This window comes from Colletotrichum paranaense (assembly GCF_030867605.1).
Source record: "Colletotrichum paranaense strain IMI 384185 chromosome Unknown Scaffold_22.1, whole genome shotgun sequence".
In the NCBI taxonomy this organism is placed as follows: domain Eukaryota; kingdom Fungi; phylum Ascomycota; class Sordariomycetes; order Glomerellales; family Glomerellaceae; genus Colletotrichum; species Colletotrichum paranaense.
Window position 1 is genome coordinate 390861 of NW_026848980.1, and position 24648 is coordinate 415508.

The 24648-nt window shown below is 53.3% G+C and overlaps 9 protein-coding genes across 9 annotated transcripts; 2 read left to right on the top strand and 7 right to left on the bottom strand.

Annotated features, from left to right (window-relative positions):
- Positions 1-255: 255 nt before the first annotated feature.
- On the bottom strand, positions 256-3526 carry CPAR01_16038 (phosphatidylinositol 3; the record flags this gene model as incomplete). The annotated part of the gene is made up of 5 exons (XM_060500283.1): positions 256-295; positions 351-555; positions 606-3093; positions 3147-3333; positions 3447-3526. The coding sequence occupies 5 exons, from the start codon at positions 3524-3526 to the stop codon at positions 256-258; spliced, it is 3000 nt and encodes a 999-aa protein (XP_060341100.1).
- A 1212-nt stretch (positions 3527-4738) lies between these two features.
- CPAR01_16039 (histone-like transcription factor and archaeal histone) lies at positions 4739-5842 on the bottom strand (the record flags this gene model as incomplete). Its single annotated transcript, XM_060500284.1, has 1 exon — positions 4739-5842. The coding sequence occupies one exon, from the start codon at positions 5840-5842 to the stop codon at positions 4739-4741; it is 1104 nt and encodes a 367-aa protein (XP_060341101.1).
- Positions 5843-7960: 2118 nt separating this feature from the next.
- On the bottom strand, positions 7961-8440 carry CPAR01_16040 (uncharacterized protein; the record flags this gene model as incomplete). Its single annotated transcript, XM_060500285.1, has 1 exon — positions 7961-8440. One exon carries the CDS (start codon positions 8438-8440, stop codon positions 7961-7963), a length of 480 nt encoding a protein of 159 aa, XP_060341102.1.
- Positions 8441-9237: 797 nt separating this feature from the next.
- On the bottom strand, positions 9238-10540 carry CPAR01_16041 (uncharacterized protein; the record flags this gene model as incomplete). The annotated part of the gene is made up of 2 exons (XM_060500286.1): positions 9238-10104; positions 10160-10540. 2 exons carry the CDS (start codon positions 10538-10540, stop codon positions 9238-9240), a joined length of 1248 nt encoding a protein of 415 aa, XP_060341103.1.
- Positions 10541-11126: 586 nt separating this feature from the next.
- Positions 11127-11549, top strand: CPAR01_16042 (uncharacterized protein; the record flags this gene model as incomplete). Its single annotated transcript, XM_060500287.1, has 1 exon — positions 11127-11549. One exon carries the CDS (start codon positions 11127-11129, stop codon positions 11547-11549), a length of 423 nt encoding a protein of 140 aa, XP_060341104.1.
- Positions 11550-11900: 351 nt separating this feature from the next.
- Positions 11901-13222, bottom strand: CPAR01_16043 (mRNA capping enzyme; the record flags this gene model as incomplete). The annotated part of the gene is made up of 2 exons (XM_060500288.1): positions 11901-12861; positions 13026-13222. 2 exons carry the CDS (start codon positions 13220-13222, stop codon positions 11901-11903), a joined length of 1158 nt encoding a protein of 385 aa, XP_060341105.1.
- A 582-nt stretch (positions 13223-13804) lies between these two features.
- On the bottom strand, positions 13805-15960 carry CPAR01_16044 (PX domain-containing protein; the record flags this gene model as incomplete). The annotated part of the gene is made up of 5 exons (XM_060500289.1): positions 13805-13900; positions 13961-15085; positions 15137-15403; positions 15462-15787; positions 15858-15960. The coding sequence occupies 5 exons, from the start codon at positions 15958-15960 to the stop codon at positions 13805-13807; spliced, it is 1917 nt and encodes a 638-aa protein (XP_060341106.1).
- A 973-nt stretch (positions 15961-16933) lies between these two features.
- CPAR01_16045 (uncharacterized protein) lies at positions 16934-18949 on the bottom strand (the record flags this gene model as incomplete). Its single annotated transcript, XM_060500290.1, has 5 exons — positions 16934-17084; positions 17144-17380; positions 17433-17510; positions 17559-17645; positions 17694-18949. The coding sequence occupies 5 exons, from the start codon at positions 18947-18949 to the stop codon at positions 16934-16936; spliced, it is 1809 nt and encodes a 602-aa protein (XP_060341107.1).
- A 739-nt stretch (positions 18950-19688) lies between these two features.
- On the top strand, positions 19689-23581 carry CPAR01_16046 (tetratricopeptide; the record flags this gene model as incomplete). Its single annotated transcript, XM_060500291.1, has 2 exons — positions 19689-22454; positions 22508-23581. The coding sequence occupies 2 exons, from the start codon at positions 19689-19691 to the stop codon at positions 23579-23581; spliced, it is 3840 nt and encodes a 1279-aa protein (XP_060341108.1).
- Positions 23582-24648: the final 1067 nt, after the last annotated feature.

Here is a 24648-nt window from a genome sequence, read left to right on the forward strand (position 1 = left end):
CTCAACTCTCAGGTGGCCAGTTATCTGCTACACCTCTTTTGATAGCTACTGTCCCTCCCCCATCAACTCATAAAAAAATGACCGAGAAGATCGTTCCTCGGCTGCGTCATTACCAGCCTAGCCAGTTCAGTTCAGTTCAGTTCAAGTCGTCTATTCAACCGCAACGCCGCCCAAATGCCTAGATGCACGTTTCATGTCCCAATGCTTTCGAGAGCTTGTTGATCGAAGTTTCTTTGTTTCCGTCGTCACAACCGTCTAGTAAATGCCTTGCGTTCTATATTGGAAGGTGTCATAGCTAGAGAGGCACGTTAGGATGAGCTTCTCGCGGGCAAGACATTGTTCAAACTTACAGCCTTGTGTAGTAGCTGCCCAGGGACTTGCCAATCAGGTCAGTTTCCACAAACTGCTCCGCTTCGTCCGCACTCAACTGCAGCTGGAAGCGTTGGCGAAGATTGTGTGTGGCCTGGACAACTCCCGCCGAGTAGCATGGCATCTTTGAGTCACGCCCCATCATGGCCACCAAGTCGATGATGTTATCCGCAGACCGCCGCAGAGCTGAAATTGAGTTAGCAATGTTATTTCCCCAGGCTCAATACAGAACTTACCTTGGAAAGCTTGCTTGCAAAGCTTCTTATAGTCTTCGTAATCATCCGACCCAATGCCACCCAACACCTCGATGTACTCCTGAGTGAGCTTGAAAGGTGCCGCCTCAAAACCAACAGAGCCTGGCGAGTTGGACAACATGAAACCGAAATCGATGTGGACAATGTGACCTTCGCTGTCGATCAGGACGTTGCCGTTATGTCTATCCTTCAGCTGCAGGATGTATGAAATCATGCTATAAGCGGCCAGTGAGCGTTTGAAGGCGTCCACACCCGCTTTGAAAGGCTCGCTATCCGGAGCACCGAACGCTTTCACAAAATGATCTCTCAGCGTAGCAAATCGGCGTTTCTGACCGGGACTTGTCTCCATTGACAATGTCAGACTTCTCTTGATGGAATGCAGCGACACGCCATTGGTGATGGTCTCAATCAGACCCGAGGACTCGCCAGTAACGAGAATCCGCATAAGCTTAACCCAGACGTTGACCTTCGCATCAACCCAAATCTTGTGGCAGACGTCAATGAGCTGGCAAGCAAAAGCTTCCTGACGCAAGTCGGCTCCGGTCTTGACAATGACACTGACCAAATCCCAGTTCTTCATCCATCCATACGGCGAAGTCTTGCGGATGCGCTCTTTCTTAGCTTGCCATGCCTCACCGAAGACAGCCGCGCTAGGATCGTCGCGGTCACCCTTACTCTGAATACCACCAGTTTTGATATCGTTTTCCATTCTCGCCAATCCTGCACCAGCATTGGGCCCCGGTTCGACGGGAGATTCGCTCTCGGCTTCAGAGGCCTGGGCCTCGGTAGCTGCAACAACAGAGTTCGCTTGAGCGGTAGAGGCTTTGGCAATGATGGTGTCAAAGGTCGGGCCCTGCTCGTCCATATCGAAACTCTGCTCTTCCAAGCTTTGCATGCTCGCAATAATCTTGGCTCGGATTGCCTGTACTTCATGTCGTGGTCGCTTGCCGCTTGTAGCTTCGAGCTGAGCCAACATCTGTGAAGCCGTGCGCATGTGGGTAGCGAGCGCGGAGAAATCTGGTTGATCAACGACAGCATTAGGCCGCGAAGAGAGTGTCATCTTGCGGAGTGGGCCTGTTGGACTGCTCGATCTCGAGGTTGATGTTCTGGAGCTCCGCGGAGTTGTGATTTCTGACATTACAGTCGACATTGCAGATGTGCCAGCGCTCGGAAGACGTTGGGCTTGCGACGGCGTAACCTGTTTCCCCTGGGGTTTCTGGAAAGGGTCATCATCATACGGCTTGATCAGGGGAGAGCTTCCCAAGTCGCCAGAAACCGGCTCAAACACGCTGTCGACTATTGTCTCTGGTGTTTTGGGCGCTATAGGTATGCGAGGTGAATCGGAAAGGTCAAAAATACGTCGGGTATGGCCGGGATCGGATAAGAGAGTGGCCAAGAGCCTCTTGTTATCTGGCGTATCCGGATCGAATGTGAAGTCATCTCTCAATACCTCAACCATGAGAAGATATGGCACCTTCTCTGCACTGTTCAGCACTGTCGACTCTCCTGGATTCAGACGAACAATTCGATGGTGCCGACTTTTTGCTGGGGATCCATCCACCAGGGTAGGTGGGCAAATAACCGGAACGTCCACTTCCGCCGGCAGGTCTTGCGCTATGAGGGCCAGCTCCGCGCGGAGAGCACTCAGCCGAGCGGGTTTTGGCACGATTACAAGCCTGTTGGAGATGCCTTCTAGCGCGGTCAGGAATTGCGTCTCACATCTAAAGTAGTGTTGGCGCAGTAATCTTGTCTTTTGCAGCGATGTCAAGTCAGAACCGGCGGCACCGCTCTTGAAGTGAAGGGAATGTCTCCTGTTCAGAGCATCGTTAGGGCGTGGGGGAAATCCTGCCGATACTGGTGTTGCCGGTCTCGTTATGGCCAGCCTCGGGGAACGTAGCTCAGGGAGAGGTAGCGAAGAGGAGCTGAGACGGGCGTCATCGTTCTTCATGTTGAGATGAGGCGGAAGACGCTTGACTTCGATGGGGGTCTTGGAGCCAGAGGAACCTGGCCGAGACGGAGATGGATCCGTCGACCGATGCTGCAAGTTGGACGACGCGACGCCTGGGGATACCAGATCCGGCGCGCTGACCATCCGCCCGCCATCTTTCGTACGCCTAGACCTCGTGCTCCCAGCCGTCACCGTGTGGGCTCGCGTCACCTGCGCTGTCTTGGGGTTGCTATCTCGAGAATCGGATATGAGGTCGTCGGACGGCTGAGGCTTCCTAGCCTGTGCCACGGCAAGTGGTCCCGCCCACTGTGGGACTAGTGGCACCGCGACACTGGCCAAGACGAAGCTCGCCAGGACCGTGACGGGTAAGATGTTCTCCTTGATCTTATCGTGCCTCGCAGCATCTGGCAGGCCGAACACAATATGCTGCACCTTGTTGTATACCCTCCGGCATGTTTGAAAGGCCTTGGACGACGGATTGGACGATAGATCGTGTAGGTACGTCTGGAATAACCAGAAGGTCTAGGAGATTGTGAGCGAGTACGGCAGCGCAACAGCGGGGAGACGAAACAAACCAGAAGTGCAGCGGTGACGGACTCTTCGCACAAGTCCAGGAGGAACTCCTCCAAGGCCATGGACTCGTTGTCGACGCTAATTATTAGGTGGCATAGCTGCGGCAGGAAGAACTCGATATCCTCGTAGGGGAATTGTCGCAGCTTATTGCAAAGGACATAGTGAATGCCCACATGGTCGGCGTAACGACTAGAGGAAGGAAAGATCAGGGGTTAGCAGAGAGGTCGTTCCAATTGCCAATCACCGAAACAAGCGCCAATTGAGAGCATAGCGCATGACGGCGACGGGGGAGGGTCGCTCACGAAAGGTAAGAGACCGAGAGAAAGGGGTTCGAGTTGAAGACGTCGGACTCAAGGAATCGCTTGAGCAGGTCCCACGACATTGGTTACGCCACGGAGCGGAATGAAGGATGCAAGTGCAGCGAGGCTCGGTGCCTCATTTGATCATGGACATGAACGGGATTCGCAGGTCGAGGGATGGTTTCGCATGGCGGGAAGCTCAGAAGACTTGGGAGAATTGTTCGAGCAGTTGCAGCAGGGCACGCAAGAGGATGGGAGACAAGACGCCCAGGTACACACGGTGGCCGGTTACTCGATGCAGATAGGTAGCTCCCTCTCCGCCGTGAATTGGATGTCGATTTGTCCACTAATCTGAGGGCATGACTTGGAAGGTGGGAGGAATGCCCCATGCACGACCCGCCGTTTCCCAGTACTAGTGCCTAAAAATTCTGGCCTCAAATTAGACTACGTCGCCGGTTACCTCAGCGAGCATGAACCTTGGCTCATGGTGCCGCTGAGAGCGGGAGCCTCTGAGGAGGGGGCCAGCCGCACCTTGAGAGTGCCGGACCCGAGAGGATCAAGGTCGCGCGCTAGAACGCATGGGGGCGACGGCCAAAACCCCTGTCTGCGGGGCATCATCGTTTTATCTGCATATGTGACGTTATTTGCATTCGATTCTTGAGTTCCCTTTCTGAGTTTCCAGTGGTGAGATTTCATTCTCATGTTGAACCTATGAGGCGAGAGTCTCATTGACAGAGAGGGCAAAATGGAGAATGTCACTCGATGAATGAAGCATGCTCTGGCAACAATGTCAAGCCCAAGTGTACCACACAATAAGGTACGAATAAAATACAGCCACTTCATATGAGCAGGGTGTCTTTGAGTGAGCGGAAAGTGAGTTCCACATGAGACGTCCCCTGGTGAAGGTACCTACCACAGCCAGACGCTTCAAGGCGCGGCTTATCATCATCCCGTGCACATTATGAGAGGAAAGGTGTGCAAACGATAAAATGCTTCCATTCTAAAATCGTAAGAAGACTTGTCCAAGACAGGCTCGATGCGCATACAGAAAGACAAGCCGTCCGTGGCATGCAAGTCGAGGAAGCAGCGCTTGTTCCTCCGTTCCATAAGGTAAACCATGTAATATTTCCCCCCAGGTGCGGCTCGACGAGTGTATCGCCGTGTCACCCAACGCCAATGTAGATGCTAGCCAGTCCAACGCCAATCCTCATAACCCTTTTCATATTTCTCATCATGGGAAATTTCCTTTCCCTTCTCTTCCCTCGCCTCAAGACCCAAGCTGAACATGAGAAAACTCATGCAGCGGCCTTCTTCTTACGGCCGCCCTTGCCCTTCTTCTTCGTCTCAACTTCCATTTCCTCGTCGCTTGACGACTCAGCCTTGGAGCGGCCACCTCTCTTCTCTTCGTCGCCAACCTTTGCAGCAATGTCGGCCAAGAAGTCATACTGGCCATCTGTCTCGATGACTTGCTTGAGCATCTGAGCCGTGACACGCTTGGAGTTCTTCTCCCGTGCGATTTCGGCACTTCGGCTGACAACAGCAATCATGAACATCTCGAGAGCCTTACCAACAGCAATGGGAGTCTGCTGGGCGACCTTGCCAACCTCCTCATCAGCCTGCATGATACGCTTTATCCTGGCTGTGGGGAACTTTGTCCGAACGGGTGAAGGGTCAATCGGAGGTGGCGAGTCAGCCTGCTTTGTGTTCTTTCTGGGAGGCATAGTTGCTGAAGCTGGTGTTTGTGGTAGATGTTGTGTATCTGGGTTGTAAGGGATATCGTGTAATTGGGGTGCTCCGCCAAAGTTTTTTTGGTCTAGAAATCCGTGGCTTTGAGGTGTTTTGGGCTGATGAGCTTGCTGTTCCTGGTAGTTGAGAACGGGCTGTATCCCATAGGCGCTTTGCATATGTGGTGGGGGATATTGCGGAGATGGGTGGTTGTGTGGCGGTGACTGGTGGTGGTATTGAGGAGATAGGTAATGTTGGTGGTGTTGGTGGTGTTGGTGCTGCTCCTGCTGCTGTTGTTGCTGAAGCGGTTGGTACTGGTGCTGGTGCTGGTGCTGACCTTGGTGGTGGTGGGGTTGTAGCGGTGGCTGATAGGAAGAGAATTCCGTTTTGATTGCCGCTGGTGATGGGAAGTGGGGCTGCTCTTGTTTGATGTGAACAGGAGTAGAAGATGACTGGCTTGGGTGGTGAATGCGTGCTGAGGGGGAGGAGTATTCATATACGGGCGGTGGTGCAGCAGACGCAGACGGAGACGGAGAGGTTTGGAGCTTGCTCAGTTGTTGCTGGTAGTGCTGCAGACTGTGAGTGTGCAGTGGAGGTGTAGGCGGGGCGGGTGCTGCCGAGAAAAAAGAAGAGAGGTCCGGCGACTTTGGTGCGTAGGTCGTGTCGTCCGCCATTTTTATTACTTTTTCCCCCCTCTACCTCCGGCCCTGCTGGAAAAATTGATGGCCGCTTTTTTTTTCAATTTGGAAGTGGAGGCCAAACGACAGGGGGCCTTGGCTGGTGCCCCGAAAAAAATTGGCCAAGGTTCCAATCCAAGTTTGGCTGGCGTGGGACACTGGATGATTAAGCGAAGGGCAGGGACTGATTTCTGAGTACAAAAGCCAGCCTACACCCCCACCTCTTTCTTGTCCGCGTTTGCGACACCTTTTGCTTTAGCAGGAATAATCTTGCAATGGTTGTGTGATTGCGTCTAATGATGGATGTGTTCCGTATTCAGTCGTTAAGTGGGTATATGTCCAGGAAAGTATGGCGTATAAGTCCTGATTCAGGCGTGGGCTGCTACGTGCGGTGAAAGGAATGACGGTCTGTTCTACCGTCATATATCCTTGGGAGTCAAAGGTGTAAAGGTCCGACAGACGTACGGCCAATCCAAGTCACGTCGAGGGTGACAGTAAATCGAGGCAGAATATTGCTGCGAAGCTCGGCTTGAATATTGAACACAAGGCGAGACAGAGCGCAATCGACTTGTGAGAAGTGTGGGTGTTTTGCGTGTGTAAGGCAGCCTCGGCCAACGTGTTGGGCAGCGCTGCGATACAAGAGCAAATGACGAAGAGATGAGATCAAAGCCAATAAACGGCCTACGACATGAGGGATTCGTAGTATCCTCAGTATCCTAGCCTGTTTGCAACAGTGTACCGGACCTAAACGGTGGATGGCAGGATGTTGAGCAGGACTGTCCAGATAACTGCTTTGCAAACTTGGCAATCAAGGTTAAAACTGCGTCCCAGGTCCAGCAAAATGAACCGGCCACTTGCAGTACAGAGAAGATCCAGGCTCACTGGGCTCTCAGTGAGTCTGCGTGGATGTCGAGACCCAACGTCGCAACTGGCCAATCCTGGTATTGCTTCGGATGCAGTCTACGTATGCCAGACCGCGTGAGAGTGAGAGACTCAGTGTAGCCTGAGGGGGTGATAAATACCGACTGACGTCGGGAGCGTGGCTGTGACACAAGCTTGTCCGAGATGTTGATATGCCAGATAGGTGATCTACTGATCCAAGGTGTGTAAATGGCGTTTTTGCTGAGTCAGACCTGGAGACTTGGAGTGACACTCAATAAGGTTTCGGTGTGTCTAGCGAGCCAGGGGTGATGGGAGTTCTGTAAGCTTGGGGCTTTCGGGGTTCAGTCCTGGGGCGTGCGACGGCGTCAGGCGTTCCTGTGCGGGGCAGCAGCGGTACTTTCGGAAGCGGCCTGATGCTCTGATATAGTGGTGGGAGGTGTTCAGGATGGGGGAAAGGGAAGGTTGCGTTTGAACGGGATTGTAAAGTGAAGTTATGTACGGAGTAGGAGAAGGAGGAGGATTTGTTGGCGTTGATCTTTTTCCAAGATCCAGGTGTCAAGGTTTAGTCAATGCAGCCTCAAAGTTGACATGCGTCCATCGGGAAGGATGCAGTCGGTCTGACAGGCAGACGAGGCAAGGCCAGGCGGCAAGTAGGTAAGGTAGGCGCAGACACACAAAAGTACAGGGAGGCACAATCTGGGCGCAAGCACACCAAGAGTGCACCTTCTCGCAACCTGCCCTGGAAATTGAGGTGGTAGATGGGCTGGAACGAATGGGAATGATTGGATAGGAAGGACACTGAATGGGAGGGAAAGAGCGACGGCCGTGGGACGATGCGACGGGTCGAGAACCTGCGGAGGGGCGAACGGCGATGCGGTGCGGTGGTGCGGTGGTGCGGTGGTGCGGTAGGTGCGGGTGCGGTGCGGTCGGTGGCAGGTGCAGCCAGCGGCTGGGTGGGCTCCTTCTTTTCGCGGTGTGCGGGTTCCTTCACTCCTGGCGATGGATCACGGTGGGAATGTCCACCGTTTATATGCGCGTCGCGGGTCAGAGCTCCTTCCCAACTCCCCTTTCTTGCTGCCCTCTGCTTTCCCCCCCAAAAACACGCCTAGGCAGGGGTCACGCTGCTATGCTGATTGGGTCAGGATGCCCGAGCCGTGGCCACGCCTTCCCAAATCCTGCATGAGCACAGCCGCTAGTCCCCTGCTTGACGGCCTCTGTACCTTTCTGTGCTAATTAAGCTCTGTTGGTACCTGCCTGGCCATCCACCTTCCTTCCATCAGGGAGCACGGAAGGTAAGGTATCTTCAAGGCGTCCCGAATGTTCACATTGCGCCCACGTCGGCACGTCCTTCTCCAGTTCCATTTCTTGAACAACGCTTCTTTTCTCCTTCTCCTCCTTCTTCTTCCTCTCCCAACCTATCGGGATCTTTTGAGTCATCCTGTTCGCGCCCAAGAATAGTCGCACCTCATCGGCGTCATCACTAATTTCGCCACATGGTCGATGTCTCCCCCTTCGTCCCAGCTTACCGCCGCATGTCGCAACCTCGCAGACGTGGCTGCATCTCAAGGCGCGAAGTAACGTGAGGCAGGCTGAAAAGGATGGCTCAACCGAAGCAAGGTAGGCCACGGCAGGCTGGCTGATCTCTTTTACCGTCTCAGCTCCAACTCCCATCATGTCGTTTCGGCCCCTGTTTTCAGATTCTAGACCTGGCATTTGCGCAACCTTGGACTTCGAGAAAGTCTTGTCTCGTTACTCTTCATTCTAGATATGCCTTTATACCTCGTGGCCCTGACCTACGTACGAGCTTGCTTTGTCTTCATGAGACACCCAACATCGTCGAACCCCGCCGCCATCTGCCCTCAATGCTGCCTGGAGCTGGCACCCTCCCTGCTCCTTAGGCAGACGAGCTCTTTCTGCAGCGCGCCATCATCACGGAACCCCGTCGTCCGAAAAAGATGTTTTCTGTCGCAAAGCCGTCGCGCTCCTCGACTCGTCAGTGTTTGAACCACACATGACTTCATCCGAGACCCACCACAGCTCCCTGCCCGTCTGAGCTTTGCGACGGCACCTCGAGTGAATGCCCCCCCCCCCCCTCTAGGTCGCCAATCGCCCTTCCCGCCGAAGCAGCTTTGCAGTGGGGCCACCTACGAAGAACTTATCTGCATCCTTCAACGCGTCTTCGTGAAATGTTTGTCAACGTTTTTCTGAACAGATATCACCCTACCACCATCGTAATTTCCTGTCGGCGGACGGCCCGGTATGCAGGAACGCAACTCAATCATGCAGGTAATCAAACCACTAAATTCTATTATTTACGCCATATCCTATTGGTGGCCAGGGATGAAGATAACGAAGAGAAACAGCTGGAGACCACCCCAAGAGGCCACAACTGTAGAAACCGAGTTATCCCAACTCAGGTTTCGAGGTTGGCGTGCCTCGGTCTATGACAGTTTTTACTTGATCTAATCAGACTTTTTTCTAAAAACACCAATCTGCCTTTAATAGGCTTTCTACTGGATGTGTTTTCTGATGGCTAACGTGAGTGTCCGCAGACCCTTGAGTCTCTTGTCTTCGGTGCTTGACAGGAATAACGAAACAACGGGCCAGGCGTGTATCCCGCCATCCTCGCTACGACTGTCGACCTCGGTACTTTTGACCAAGACGTTAATCAGGTCCTTGATGTCGGGTGCGAACACCTCTTCTGATCCGTACGTGATGAAGAAGCCACAAAGTGGACTAGCTTCCGCCCACACCCGAGGATCGGCGCACTGCCCAGGCGACGCGGTCTTGTCGTAGACATGCGCTGCCCCAGCATACTGCACCGCGTATTTCCATAGCGTGTCGCGATCCAGAAAGTCGCTGGTCGTATTTTCATGCTTGTTGGAGATGAGCTTGGCCCACGGCGAAATCAAGACGCAAAGCCCTGGAAGCGGGGACTCTGAGGCTTGACGCAACTGCTCCTGGCTTCGACCTTCAGATGCGGTGGAATCGTCACTCTTTTCCTTGAATGCCCGGGCCTCGTTCATGTGACCCAGCTCCAGTAACAGCGTCAATATCAGGGTTGCTCCCGCTGAGTCTCCTGCAACGACCACCTTCCGGGGGTCTCCAACTTTTTTCAGGACATGCTTATAGCCCCTCAAAGTCTCGTACATTTGCCTTGGATACATTTTATCGGGCACGAGCGTGTACTCGAGAGAGAATATGGCAGGGTTCCGGTAGCCGGCTTGGACGAGTAACGAGTGCCACGACAGAAGAAACTCGAGGTAAAAGTACGCGGAGCCCATGGCGAAACCGCCTCCGTGGGCGTAGTATACCACAATGTCGGGCGGTTGCGACGCATCCTTTTGGATCCAAACCCCTTCGAAGCCGTGTTGGCCCTATCATTCAAGTCAGCCACCGGCCATTGTGCACTGAGATGTAGGTTACACTCACCTTTTCCTTGTGCTCACTCCAGGTCGCAGGTGACCTGAGATAGCCATGCCGCAGCATTCGAAACCGCAGAAACGGCAGAGATATGTACTTTGAAAAGAAGACACGTCCAATATTGGTTGGCAAGTTTGCAAAGGCGTAACGCACGCAGCGTATGACTAAATCTTCGAAGAAACTCGCACGCTGCACAAAAGGCGACTGCTCATCGTGGCTGAGTAGATATCGCTCGTGGAACAGGGACGTCGGCAGTTGAAACACGAGAAAAGGCAGCATCTTTAGAGTGACCACTACCGTTGGGAAGAAACCGACATTGATGAGGAGCTGTGGCGTCAGGAAGATGACAAAGACCAGACAGTCGAGCAGTGATACCGGTCCGAGGATCATGGTGGGCGGCGATGCTGCAATTGTTGCACCGAACCGTGGGCCGACTTATTATTCCAAGCGTGACGTTACGTAGATTATAAAATTGCGGTGCAGAGGTGGTCGTGTTGTATCAGAGGCGCCAATTGGATTTATCGTGAGCCACAGGACAAATCTGGAAGAGAGGAAGAAAAGGAAATTGAAAATTGAAGCAAAGACTGAGGTCGATGGTAGGAGGGGAGCTTGTCTCCAGATTAATGGTTTCAAGGTTGTAGCTTCGGACTTCTCTCGATAGGCACTACCTTGAACCATTCCATCCCTCCCTTGGCCGCCCAAACAATCGATTTCCCACGGCGTGGGCTAACGTAAGACTGAGAAACGAGAAGCTTTTGGCTTTCTTTCGTGACGTCTTCGAGGTTACGGAAGGCAGTCCCCAGTGTCCGTGCCTGCTCAGACACTACCTACTACCTGGTGCGGGGGGCGGCGCACACTTGTTTCCTGAGCTTGATGGTTTGTTGGGGAGAGCTGGAGCTCTTACCTAAGGTAAGGTGCCGAGCACCGGTTTAACCCATCCATTTTCATTACCTTGGTCGGGGATGGCGACGGGAGCATGTCAGCACCTGCCGCGACATTTCCATCTTTACATTTTATGGTGGTAGTGAGACCAACCCAGCGAGGAGGAATTACCCAGACCTTGGTAGATCTGAATCACACGTCCATCTGGATCAAGGAAAAGCGAATGGTAGCGAGCAATGGGGTGCGAAGCCTTCCATGTCATCCCTTGTTGGGCTTTTTGGCTTGTGATTGTGGAACATGTATTTCACCACATACAACTTGGTCATGTTTAGGAAAGAGTGCAATCAGTATCCCTTTTCCCCTACAAGAGGTCATGGGGGTTGGCCAGTTGGCGTCGCTTCAAGAAAAAGGAGTCCCTTCTAGCAATATGGATTACTCTTTTTATTTCAAAGGTACTCGATACACTCTCATGCCCCCGGGAAACCGGTATGCCCTCCTCGCTCATCCTATAAGCTAGAAAACGCCAAAATAGTTCATGCTCACATCCTAGCCGGACATCGACAGAGTAGAGAATTGATGAGGGTTGCGTGAAAGGAGGCAATATCTCAACCTCCGCCCTCGTCTCTTTTGACCTCCCCTCCGTATTCTCTGTTTCTTGCTTGGGGAGGCTTTTTTTGCATAAAACACAACACCAAGACGCCTTCGTCAATCCTGATCCGCACACGTACAGTACTCACACATCATCCACGCCATGGTTCCTCAACCCCCCATACCGCGCCACCCCTGGAATATGACCATATCTCTCATCTGCTTCTTCTTCACTCATCCCTTCTTCCTCTTTGCGTAGGAAAAAAAAACGATAAAAAGACTACCGCTTGGCATTCCGCGTCTTCCAATTATCCTTGATCCCCTTAGCCGCCTCCGCAAGATCCTTCTCCGTAACCCGGTCCTCGATACTCTCCATGACGCTCTTGATGGTAGAAATGTGATTCGCCTCCGACTTGTCGTCGCGAAACCGGATGATCCGCCACCGGCCCAGGTCGTCCTTGTGACACTCCACGATGCGGTCGTTGAGCGGGTCCCCGAGTCCCTTCAACACCTCCCACTCCTCCTCTGTAATATGCACCTCGTCAAAGAACTGATACCGCCCGTCCCCCATAAAACTCCACAGCTCCGCCCGCGGCACGGCCTCGTAGTCCACAAAGGGGCCCTCGGCCTCCTCGTCCCCTTCCCCCGGCTGCACCGTAGGGAACGTCATCCGCAGCCGGCAGTCGACCGTGTTCTCTTCCGGCGGCTTCCACTTCAAGATGTGCGGGTCGGTGCCGTGCTTGTACTCGCTGCTGACGCACGTGAAGATGAGCCCGTCGTTGCCGTGCCTCAGCTTGGGCAAGATCTCGCGAAACATCATCTCGATGCCGTAGCTCAGCTGCATGGCCTTCATCTCCACCAGGAACGGCTGGAAATCCCGCTCCTCCGGGTACTGCTTGAACAAGTCCCGGTAGGGCTTGTAAATGTTCTCGTTGAAGTAGGCGAGCCGCTTGTCGAGCGTCCGCGACATCAGATCCTGTCCGTCCAGCACGAGGCAGTCAAAGACGAGGAACCGCGGCTCCTTTGTGCCCTTTCCCGTGTCGTCCATGACCAGCTCGCCGTCGATGAGCGTGCGCGTGTGGAATTTGGTCAGGTCGTCCTTGCGCGGGAAGTGGAAGCTGCTGTTCTTGATGAACCAGTAGTCGTTTTTCCGGTCGATTAGGTAGTGGATCTCCCGGCCCTCGTCTTCCGTGAGATATAGCAGGTACCGGATGCCGTCTGACTTTTCGCAAACATAGTAGCTGTTGTCACGCTCGCGAGCGCGTTAGTTGTCAGCGAAAAGAGTTGCAAATCACTAATTCCTCCCAGCCTCCGTTTATCATGGTTCCGGTAGCCAAAGGCATTCGCCGAATAAACGTGTGCAGAGACTGGAGGCTGTATGAACGGCGCGACAAGGAGCACTCACTCTCTATTCCGTAACTCATCGACGTGTTTCCGCGCGAAGCTGACGGGCTGTGCGCCGGGGAAGCTGGTCTGGTTGCGATGCAAGAGATTGGCGACCTCGCGGCGCAAGTCGAACAGCAGTTGACCGTCGGCCTTGATGCCCGGCTCTGCGATCGAGGCAATCGGGCCCTCGGGAGGCGGACCCTGTACGCCATCCATGGTTGCGGATGGACCTTTTTTTCTGGTGTTGCGCAAAAGGGGGAGAGAAGGAAGTACAAGTCGGTTTCGGTCCTCCGTTGGTCTAGGTAGCCTCGCGACACCAAAGTCTCGGAGCTTTATCGGCCTCTTATCGATAAGGCACTGAGATAAGACCGCCCGTGCATCAACACCGTCTCTGTAGTCTTTCAGAATTCACATCCTGGATAAATGAGCTCTTCACAGGATTCGAAGGCTCTGCTTCAAACAGATACCTCTTACAGCCTCATCGACAAGGCTTGCGAGAGAGATCCAGCCGCTCATTGAGGCCAACTCTGTGACCAACGAGGCCAAACACTAGAAAACGTGACGTATTTCGAGTATAGTACTTTGAACTGAGTTGATTAATTGCCTTTCACTATCCCATGACTTTTACGAATGTCGAATCCCTCGTAAACGCCAAATGAGTTTTGCTTGTCCCACGTCAGCCACCCGATAGACTCAACGCCTCATCAAATTATTGGAAACAGCTCGAGGCCTCTGAGCCCTGTCTGTCTTGATATCATTGCGCGATTTCCCTTTCTCCCTAATGAACCAACCATACCCTCAACTTTCGTCAATCTTGGCGACCTCGGCTTTGGCATCCTCCCAGGTCTCCTTGTTCTTCTTGGCCCACTCAATTTGGCTCTTGGCATAAGCCAGCTGTGATAAATCGGGTCAGCACGGAATCGCTCCTAGTCCTGTACTGATCAATCAACTTACCATGTAACGACGAAGGTCCTCTTCCTTCTCTCCCTGGAATCTCTTCAAGTCCTTCAAAATGCTTGCGCTAGCCTCCTTCACATCATGCTCAGAGACCACTTTGGCTTGCTCAAGCTGCTCGATGCTCTCCCTTGTCTTCCCAATCATGTCACGACGAGTTCTCTCGGGGTCGACGTCAGCTACACCTTGAATAGCGTGACGAATCGGTCCGAAAATCTTGTTCGTGATTGAGTTGCTGCTCGCGGCCTTCTTATGGCCTGGAGTTGAGTTGCTTCTCTGTGGGACACCCTGGGTCGCGGTTGGGACCGGCTCGCCATGGGTAGGAGGGAAGTCGGAGTCGATGGAAGCTGTGTCTTCGGCACTGCCCTCGCGCTGATGGTGTGATGTGTTAGCCTCTCTAAGGCTTGTAGACCGCTTCGGCGCTGGCGCAATTTGCTGGCTGCTGCTGAGATATTGCTCGATGCGCTTGGCCTCTTGCTCGCTGCGCTCTAGTTGGTCCAGCAGCGCAATCTTCTTGCTGAGTTCGTCGCTAGTCTGCTCTTGCTGTACCCGCTTGAGCACCCTGTACTTCAGCACGCTGCGAACAACACCTGCGAACTGCGCATTCTCTCGCATAGGCTCTGCGAAACTGGCACCGAGAGATCCAGAAAGCTCCTCAGTAGCGATGTAGGAGGAGTCGGCCGCCTGTCCCACTCTCTCGAGGGCAGGGCCCAAAGAGGGTGCCTGTTCTGATAGCGCGAACGCATTAAACTTGGAGCCCAGTTCGCAAAGATCGGCGGCCAGTGCAGACAGGTGGCTCAGGGTCCGACGGTTGACCTTCTCCATGGACCCCGACAACAGTTGCTCCAGTTCCTTGATCGATGCCTCATATGTGATGAAGTAAGGGTCAAGTTCTTGCTCGCTCAGGGTGTGGCTGTCGGGAGGGAATCGGCCAAAGACATGGGACCCAGTTCCAGCGATCGCGCCGGGATCGACACCAGGGCCGCCCGTCGTCTTGAGCTTAGCGGAAGCTGATGGTACGGGAAGGAAGTTGTGAGCAGGCGTAGGGTTCGCAGGATCCAAAGGTGGCGCCTTCAGGACTGACTTGGGCACTGAGGCGACTGGATGAGAGTGAAGGACCTCACTCTGCGATAGATCAGCTACCGGATCACTGTGGAGAAGATCTTTTCAACTTACCCAGCTAGCATTGGGGTCCAAGAATCTCCACCAAACACCGTCTGTTCGGATCTCCTCCATGCGGCGGCATCGATTCAGGAACACGGCAAGCATGCGCTTGCGCAGGTCGATAATCTGCTGATCTTGCTTTGCGCTCGTAGGGTTCGCGGCGTAGTCTGCCATGGTATGCTTCTCGGGGATTGGGGGTATAATCAGGGTAGGATGCAGCCGGGTCAATGCCTCACGCAAAGACGCGAATTCAGAGTATCGTCGGCGCACTTCGAGGTTCTATGGAACAGTCAGTACCCCAACTATCGAGGGAGCGATCCATCGCACAGCCACATACGCCTGTCCGGATGGTGTAGACAATGTATTTTCCACCGCTCTCCGCGCTCTTTCCTGCATCAGTAATGAGAATAGTCATGCTCGGATTCTCCCAGAGGATCTGCTCGACGCGGCTTTCGTAGCCGCCGGGCTTGGGGCGCGGGACAAGATCGCCTCTGTCTCTAGCAATCGGCTCATTGTCGCTGCTCTCAGCTTCGCTGTCTGGGAGGGTATGGGAGCGATTCTGAGGAGCCTCATCGCTTGTGGTCGAGGGGGTCTGAGGGATGTCGAATCGCTGGTCTAGAGTCTCCCAGTCGGCATCAGTACTGTCTGAAGAATCATCCAGATCTATGGTTTCCATCATTTTCTGAAATCTTCAAAACGACGAGGATTGAGCTGGGGTAGAATCGCGACATACACTCACGGGTAGTAGGAGAGGCTGGGTTGGCAGAAGAGGAAGTCAGGCTGTCTCTCCGGTCAAAGCCCTCGGCATAGGGATTATTATCCTCATCGTTCCACATCGTTTCGGTGTCGGATTGGAAGGAATAGCAAACAAAGCTATAGGTCGATATTCAATCGTCCAGAAGGGTTTGCAGTCTCAAACGGGATGCGCAATCGGGGATGCGCAGCTGAGCCGGGAGCTGCGGGGGGGAAGAGGGGTGGGAATGATGGAAGGCACTTGTCTGTCGGCGTGCGACAAGCATGCGGTTGATGATCGCAACGTCCGGTTAATGTTGAAAGCTGTCCCAGAAAAAAGTGAAAGGCTTGAGGCTGACGGATTAAAGGTCAGTTGAAAGAGAGTTATGATACGGACAAGCAGACTTGTCGGGCGGCAGCGTGGGGAGAGGTGATCGGGGCTGCGCGAGGTTGGACTAAGGTGAGCTCCAGGGTGCAGCAAGTGCCTTTCCGGCCGGAGTAGCAGGCAATGACGAAGCCACCTCCCCTGGGGGCCCTGCTTCTGCTGCTTGCTGCTTTTGTCATACGCACCCGGACAAGGTATCTCACCTTCATCGCGCACGGGCCAAAGTGACACAAATACCTGTCTTACCAAGTTACCCCTGCTTTACCGCAGTAAACATCCCGCTGGGCTTCTCTGTGCTTTCCAACTCATGCACATCTCGGCATATCTTATGAACCACAGCTGCACAAATCTCTGAATTCCATTGGGCATGGACGAGCCGTCTGTCTGCATTGCTCTACATCCTTGCAGCACATCTGAACCCTTATTCCTAACCCCAATACCTATCTAAATCGGTTCTAAACAAGCTTTGGTGAGGCAAGTGGCCAGGTACACATGCTATTCCACCTATCTTGTCGGGACCAAAACCGCCAGCCCTTAGCCAGAAACCAGGTCGCTGTCTGAAGTGCACGATACTTCGTAAGGTCCGAACCTTGTTCCATAGTCGTTCCAGGGAACCCCATTTTCGTGCATCAACCGTTCTTTTTCGCCGCCCGTTCGTGTCAAAAACACAGTCATAAGTCTTTCACCGTAACCTAGTACGCTCTGCTTGATGGCTTCCTTCGCAGCTGCTCAGGAGCATACTTACCACCGCCCTGGTGGATTGGTCTCGGAGGAGACGGAGGCGGCGAGTCGTCGCTCAGCGAGTCACTGGTCTCCGTGACATCAGAACAAGACACGTCGAATCTCAATATCAGTCAGCATCCACTTGTCATTCCTTTAACGATTCATTTCATGTGGCTCACCGAAGCTCTTCAGTTCTACTCGATAATCTCCGTAAGTGCTGGTTGGGACTCGAGCTCTGGTCATGTTTCTTCTCTCTTGTTTTGACCGGGCTGCTTTGAGGATCCGGTACTGGCTCCTTCAGCGTCTCGGCAGAATGTACGGCTGTGCCTAAGACGTCTGGATGATCTCGACTAACTTCGCGGACTGCGTTCTCCTTGGGGCTATGTTTATCAACGGATTTCCCCTGCTGCCGCTTTCTATCAATCGTATCAGCTCACGGTTCTAATCAAAGATGAAGAAGTGCTTTACTCTTTGCCCTTGCTCGAGCTGGCTTCCGCGGCCATTGGCGAAGTGACGGTGCGACTAGACGCGAAGTCCACATGATCGCTGGCCAGGTCAGTAGATATCGAGAGCTCAGGCTGAGATGTATCTTACCTATCTTCTTTGGCCGAGGGCTTCTGATCGTTCTTCGTATTGCATAATCTGGCTCCTGCAGCTGATTTTTTTCCATTCTTTAGGGCACTGTGTCTCGTCAGCTCTCCATTAATGACTGTAGTTGAGAGATCATACCTCTTAAGGGGCTTGGCGACAGGGCGACTAGGATAAGTTCCAGCAGTTTCGGTGTCTTCGCAGAGCGGTATGGAAGTCGGACATGTCTTTGTATTATCACGCTCAGCCTGAACTTGTTTCTTGACCGGAGACTCGGTGGTGGCGGCCTTCCCCCGCGGTTCACATTGAACTTCGCTACCCGAGTTGGCTGGGACTGACAAAGCATCCTGTATAGTTGTAGGAGTGACGTAGTCGTCACTCTGGACAGTGGCAACCGCGGGAGACACTTCAAGCGGTCTCATCGCGTCTGCTTCATGCGCTGCAGTCCTCTTGATCCGCATTTCAGGAGAAGGCGGCGTAGCAACAGATGTCGCTGAGGTCCTCGAATGGTGACTGCTGCGTATGGATGGAGCTCGGGTTGAGTCCGAGTCAGAGCTGGCAATGGTTGACGCTCTACCGACTGGGTCGTTGAACAGACTGAAGAGCCTTCGGGCAAGTGATAGCCTTCTTCGCGGGGGCTTTTGAGAGCGCTGCTCACTTTGCTGAAGGCCAGGCTCCTGTTTCCATGGATAATGAGGGTGTTGCGGGGCTAGAGGATAAGGCTGCGGTTGCTGTTGGTACTGGGCATTGATCGGGAATGCCGGGACTGCAGAGGGCTCTTGAGAGTTTCCAAATGCTTGCGCTCTCATCGGATAGTACTGATTTGCCTGGTTCGCCTGATAAGCCATCGGATAGGGGTAGATCGGTTGAGGTGGTCGGAATGGCATCGGCATTGGCATGGGAAGGGGAACCGGGACTGGCAGAGGAGGAGGTGGAGAAATAAGAAGAATTGTCGGATGAGCGATCAATACTTGAGGAGGCTGTTGCGTGCCTGTCAGTCCCTCATGTCTGAAGAAGAAGCGCGAGTGCTGTGACTTGATAGAGGCCGCTTGGCTTCTGGGTCTCGGTCGTCTTCTGGTCCGGACAAGGATGAGGTCACCATCAACCCAATTGTCCTGCTTCTTTTTCGATCGTAGAAAGAAAATCAGACCAAGAAAGAGAGATAGGAATACCACAACAATGGTAACAAGAACCCCAGCCTGCTGTGCTTCACTGAGGCATCCCCATCCAGAACACTGAACTTGAGATCCTGGCGGCACTGGAGATACTGGGGGCAATGGACCGCTTGGTTCCTCAACCTGTCGGTCTGTCAGGAATTTGGTGACCCAACCGTGAACAGAATCCTCCAAAACGCCATCCCTGTCTCTCTTAGCTTTGGGTTGGGGAATGGCCGGCATGGTGAGCCGTAAAGAGGATAAAAGCTGTTTGAAGGGTCGCAATTGTGGTCGAATGCTGGCTTGATACCTCTTTCAGCTGAAATGATAGAGAAGAAAAGACAAAGATAAATCGATCTCACTTTTCGAGAAAGTAAAATCCTAAGTGAACGGTGGTGTGAAAGAACCAAGTTTGTATGTGGTAGGCTGGGAAGTTGACAGTGAAGGCGCGCCTGCCTCTCTTGGTCAACAAGGGCAACCTCAGTTGCTCCTTCCTCCGCTGGCTTATTGAACTGTTCAAAGCCCTATTTCAATCTTTATTCTAAAAGTATCGGCAGTTCAAGCTCGTTCTTCTAGCGAAAGATTTGTTGTAGGACCAGAAGTTTTCCTCTTCTTTTCTGCCCATAGTGATGAGCCAGAACTCTCACCTCTTTCCCAGTCAATATATGATTCTTATTCGCTCGCACAATGGCCGTGTCATAGAACGAATATCGACAGAACTATCCGAGAAATTCACGTATATAATTGCAATAAATCATCTTGACTTGGAAAGCTTGGCTATTTTGTAGGATAACTTATCTTGTAGCAAGTTGAAGATATGAGAATGTGTAAGTGAGCATTAAAGTATCCAGTACATATCACAGGGCTCTTAGTTGGCCTGCGACACCTGTACCGCGGACATCTCATGGCAGATTGACCAATCAAAACTTGAGCAACGTTGGTCAACAGCTGCGCTGCAAGAGTACCCCCCCTAGCGTCTCTTATGGACCCATATGCAAGGCCGACTGAGCAGGCGTGGCAGGCAAGTGCTACGCGACGGATTGATCTTTCTCAGCCTCATCCCAGCTTCCCCCGAATTTCTGGATTGCCTCACTTTTCATCCACTTCATCACCAAACTTATCCGAGGCATGTCATAGCCTCCCATCCGCCAAAATGTCAGTCCTCAGGAACGGCGCGATGAATGGCACCAATGGCGCAGCCAGCGCGCCAGTCAGTAAGCGGTTCTCTGACATCCCAGCCGCCATCGACGTCCCGGTTCAAGGCGAAGCCGAAGACGAAGCCGTCGAAATCGATCTTCTCGAGCTTTTCGATGATCCCACCGAACTTTGCACCCTTTTCGAAAACGAACGCGCCGCTCGAACCTACTGGATGACCGTTGCATTGGCCTACGCCAAGCAGAAGAAGATTGACCATGCTATCGAGATGCTGGTCCGAGGTGGAAACGCGATGCGCGACAACAACCCCAGAGAAAAGCTTAGCATGATTGGATGCCTCTGCTGGATGTATCTGTGGAAGAGTCGCGAAGCGCCGAGAGTGCCGCCCGATGGCGAGCTGGCTTCCGAAGCCAAGACGAAAGAATATTACCTGCAACTGGCGACCTCTACGCTAAACGATGCGTCGCGCATCAACCCGGCGTACCCTCCTCTGTTCCTGGCTCGCGGAGTTCTGCAGCTGCTTAGAGCGTCCCTGCAGACCCCTAAGGCGACAGGTCACGGGCAGGTGGACTCTGAAAAGGCGGACTTGTTGCGATCAGCACTCAAGGCTTTCGAAGACGCCATCCGAGTATCGCAAGGGAAGAATATGCTCGCTGTGATGGGCAAGGCGCGAACCTTCTTTTCACTCGGAAAGTACCCGGAGTCCCTGGCAAGCTACCAAGAGGTTCTGCAGAAGATGCCAAACTTCGTCGACCCCGACCCGAGGATAGGCATTGGCTGCTGTTTCTGGCAGTTGGGCTTCAAGGACGATGCTAAACTTGCTTGGGAGCGATGCATCGAGATCAACCCCGAGCACAAGGTTGGAAACATTCTTCTCGGTCTCTACCATCTTGACGCCAGCAGCCGCATCCCTACGAACAGTCCCGAGTTCCTGCACCTATACAAGAAAGCAATGACCGAGTACACCCAGAAGTCTTTCAAGCTCGACAAGAACATGCCGCTGACATGCGCTACCTTTGCCGGCTACTTTCTGTCGCGCAAACAGCTCGGCACTGTAGACTCGCTCGCACACAAGGCCATTCAGTACACCGACGTTAATGCGATCGCAAGTGACGGCTGGTATCTCTTGGCAAGAAAGGAGCATTACACTGGCGACCCAGAACGCGCCAGTGACTTCTACCGCCGAGCTGACGATGCGCGTGGCGGTGCCGAGCGTGGCTACATGCCCGCGAAGTTCGGTGCTGCCCAGCTAGCAGTGCTCCGAGGCGATCTCGGTGAGGCGAAGCTGCGGTTGGAGAAGATGATTCAGCAGTCCAAGAACCACGAAGCTATGATCTTGCTAGGCACTTTGTACGCGGAAGAAGTCTTCGCGAACGAAGACGCGGATGGCAAGGAGGATAAGTCGGCCGAGATGAAGAAGGCGATTTCACTTCTAGAGGGTGTGCGAGGTGCTTGGAAGGACAGCAAGAAGGGGATGTCTCCAGACGCTGCGGTCTTGTTAAATCTTGCACGTCTGTACGAGCATGAGTTCCCCGAGAGAGCTCAGCAGTGTCTTCTTCAAGTTGAGGCGCTAGAACTCGACCAAATTCCAGAGGAAGAACGTCCCACTGGAATCGAAGATGAGGCCGAGAACCGCGCAGCTCTTCGCAAGTTCCTTCCCCCGCAGCTTCTCAACAACATCGGTTGCTTTTACTCGCAGTCTGAGAAGCACGAACAGGCCAGCGAGATGTTTGAGGCGGCTCTGGGTGCTTGCATGAAGATTGGCGAAAAGGACCAAGAGATCGACACGGATGCTTTGGTCACCACGATTAGCTTCAACCTTGGTCGAAGTTACGAGTCACAAAGTATTTACGACAAAGCCACCGAAGTATACGAAGGTTTGCTGAAACGCCACGACGATTATACCGACGCCAGGACCAGACTTGCGTATATCAAGCTCCGTAGGAACCCCAACAAGGAGGGACCTGACGCCGTTGCCAAGCTGTACCAAGAAAACCCTCAGGACCTCGAGGTTCGAGCCTTGTACGGCTGGTACATGGGCAAGGTACACTCTAGAAAGCGCCCACACAACATCAACGAGGACCACGAATTCCGTCATTACAAACACACACTACAGAACTACGACAAGCATGATCGCTATGCCTTGGTTGGCATGGGCAACTTGTACCTGATCCAAGCTCGAGAGATGCGACGTGAAAGCGACAGTGACAAGGCCAAGAGGAGCGCCACATACAGCAAAGCGGTCGAGTTTTTCGAGAAGGCCCTTTCTCTGGATCCCAAGAATGCGTACGCAGCACAGGGTATTGCCATTGCGTTGGTCGAGGACAAGAAGGATTACAAGACGGCCTTGGGTATTTTCGTCAAGATTCGGGACACTATCAAGGATGCACATGTCTACGTCAACCTGGGCCACATCTATGCCGAGCTCAGGCAATACTCCAAGGCCATTGAGAATTACGAGGTTGCTTTGTCGAAAGAGGGCAAGGGTAATGATCCCGTTATTCTCGCCTGTCTGGGTCGTACTTGGCTCAACAAGGGCCGATCCGAGAAGCTCCTGGACGCGTACCACGAGGCGCTTAAGTACGCACAAAAGGTAAACAACCGTCTCCAGGCAATCTTATCTACAGCTTCTAACATGATTTGTAGGCACTTGAGGCAGCACCGGAACAGGTTCACTACAAGTTCAATGTAGCCTTCGTTCAGATCCAAATGGCAACTACCGTTTATGCCCTCAACGAGAACCAGCGGACATTGGTGCAACTTCAAGAGGCTGCAACTGGGCTTGAATCCGCAATCTCTGCTCTCGACGAGATTGCAAACCATCCACAGACTCCTTACCCCAAACACGACGTCGAGCAGCGTGCGAACATGGCTCGCAACACTCAACGCAAGCAGCTGGAGAGAGCCATCGCTAGCCAAAAGGAGTACGAGGAGAAGAACAAGGAGAAGTTGCAAGCCGCTCTCGAGCAGCGTCAGGCCGAGCTCCGGAAACGAGAGGAGGAACGCCAACAGGCTCTCGACAAGCAACGCGAGAGACAGGAGAAGATTAGAAGGGAGAGAGAAGAAATCGCGGCAAGGGACAGAGAGATTGCAGAGCGCCGTGCCGAGGAGGAAAAGGCCCGACAGGAGGCCGAAATGACAACCGACAGCGAGACTGGCGACAAGGTCAAGAGGAAGAAGAAGGCGGCACCAAGGGGCGATGGCGAAAGCCGTCCCAAGAGAGGATCACGCAAGAAGAAGGCCACCGAGACGGACGGCGAAGACTCTGGCGAGGAACGCCCAACAAAGAAGAAGCGCCGCCTTACAAAGAAGGAGTCTACGGTGAACAGCAAGTATAAGTCTGCGGAGATTATTGTCGACAGCGATGACGAGGATGAGGACGAGGATCCCTTGGACCGTGCAGAGAGAGCACTCGAAAAGGCCAGCTCTCCTCTTTCTGACGCTGAAGAAAAGGGCGGCGATGACGATGACAAGATGGAGGTTGACAACAACAGAGACGCCGATGAGGAGGACGACGAGGATGGCGGTATCAGTAGGCGGCAGCAAAGCTCACGGTCCAGGCGGGGCAGAGTCATTGAGAGCGACGAGGACGAGGACGAGGACGAGGATGAAGCCCCAAAGAAGAATCGAGCGGGCGCAGACTCTGATGATGAGGCTGACAAGACACAACCCGCTGCAGACACCAGCATGGCAGATGCTGATGATGACGACGAGGAGTAGAGAAAGCTCGGAGTTGCCCGAAGGGATTGCCCATTCATTTTGAGGCGACAGTAGAGTATTCCAAGAGTATTCATTCGACCTGGGAACCGGGGATCTCCAAAATTGCGTCTATTCTGGCGGTTTGTAGTATTAAGTATGATAGGATAGGGAATTACACAAAAAATGGCACATGACTTGAAACTTATCCGGAACTCTAAAGACTACCATTTTGCCCACTTCGGCGAACAGTCGGCCGAACCTGGAGTGTGCAGCTATCTATTTAACCTGCCTGAGCATATCCGGACGTCGACCAGGGGTTTCGATAGGGTGCCTCCATATCCGACTAGATCATCGGCCCTACAATGCATTCACACGTGTATCCGTACGAAGCTAAGGTAAGTAGGGTAGGGTACCCCGCGTGGGTGGATCGGAGGAGATGAATTCGAACTTAATCCCAGAAATTCCCAGCAAGCTATGAGAAACTACGCCTGAGCTGCCCGGGTGGTTGGATTACCTTCACGTAAAACTTGCCTTGTGAGGTATTACTTTAGGTTGCGAGGGAAGGTCGAAGTCGGAGAAACAAAAAGGGGTCTACGGCAAGATAAGATGCGGAGCCGCAAGGAACGCACGCGGCACTGCCGTCCTGCCGCCTTAGGGCCCTTGGGCGGCTTATCCGGGGCTGCGGTCTGTATACAAGGAACCACGTCTCGTAGATATATAAAGTTGGGCAAAGTTTAGGGCGAAGGTTTATATTCCCGTCTGGCGTCGTTGATAAGTAGCAACAAGCTTTCAAGGAGGTTGGTTAGTGTTACACTGCCACGCCGTATACTGATTTATCTATCTTGGGGCGGATGGAAGATATTTCCCGAACGAGTAAAAGAGAATACCCTCCCACCGGAACAGCCATCTCAACAAGCCGGTCGGATAAAGCTAGTGAAGAAGAAGAAGAAGAGGAGGAGGAGGAGGAGGAGGAGGTTCAGCTGAAGCGGTTGAACTTCGGGGCGAGGAGAGATAGGGTTCGGACTTGTTTGCGACTAAGGCAAGGCAATGTGAGGCAGGAAGACCGAGTCGTACCAAGAAAAAGGAAG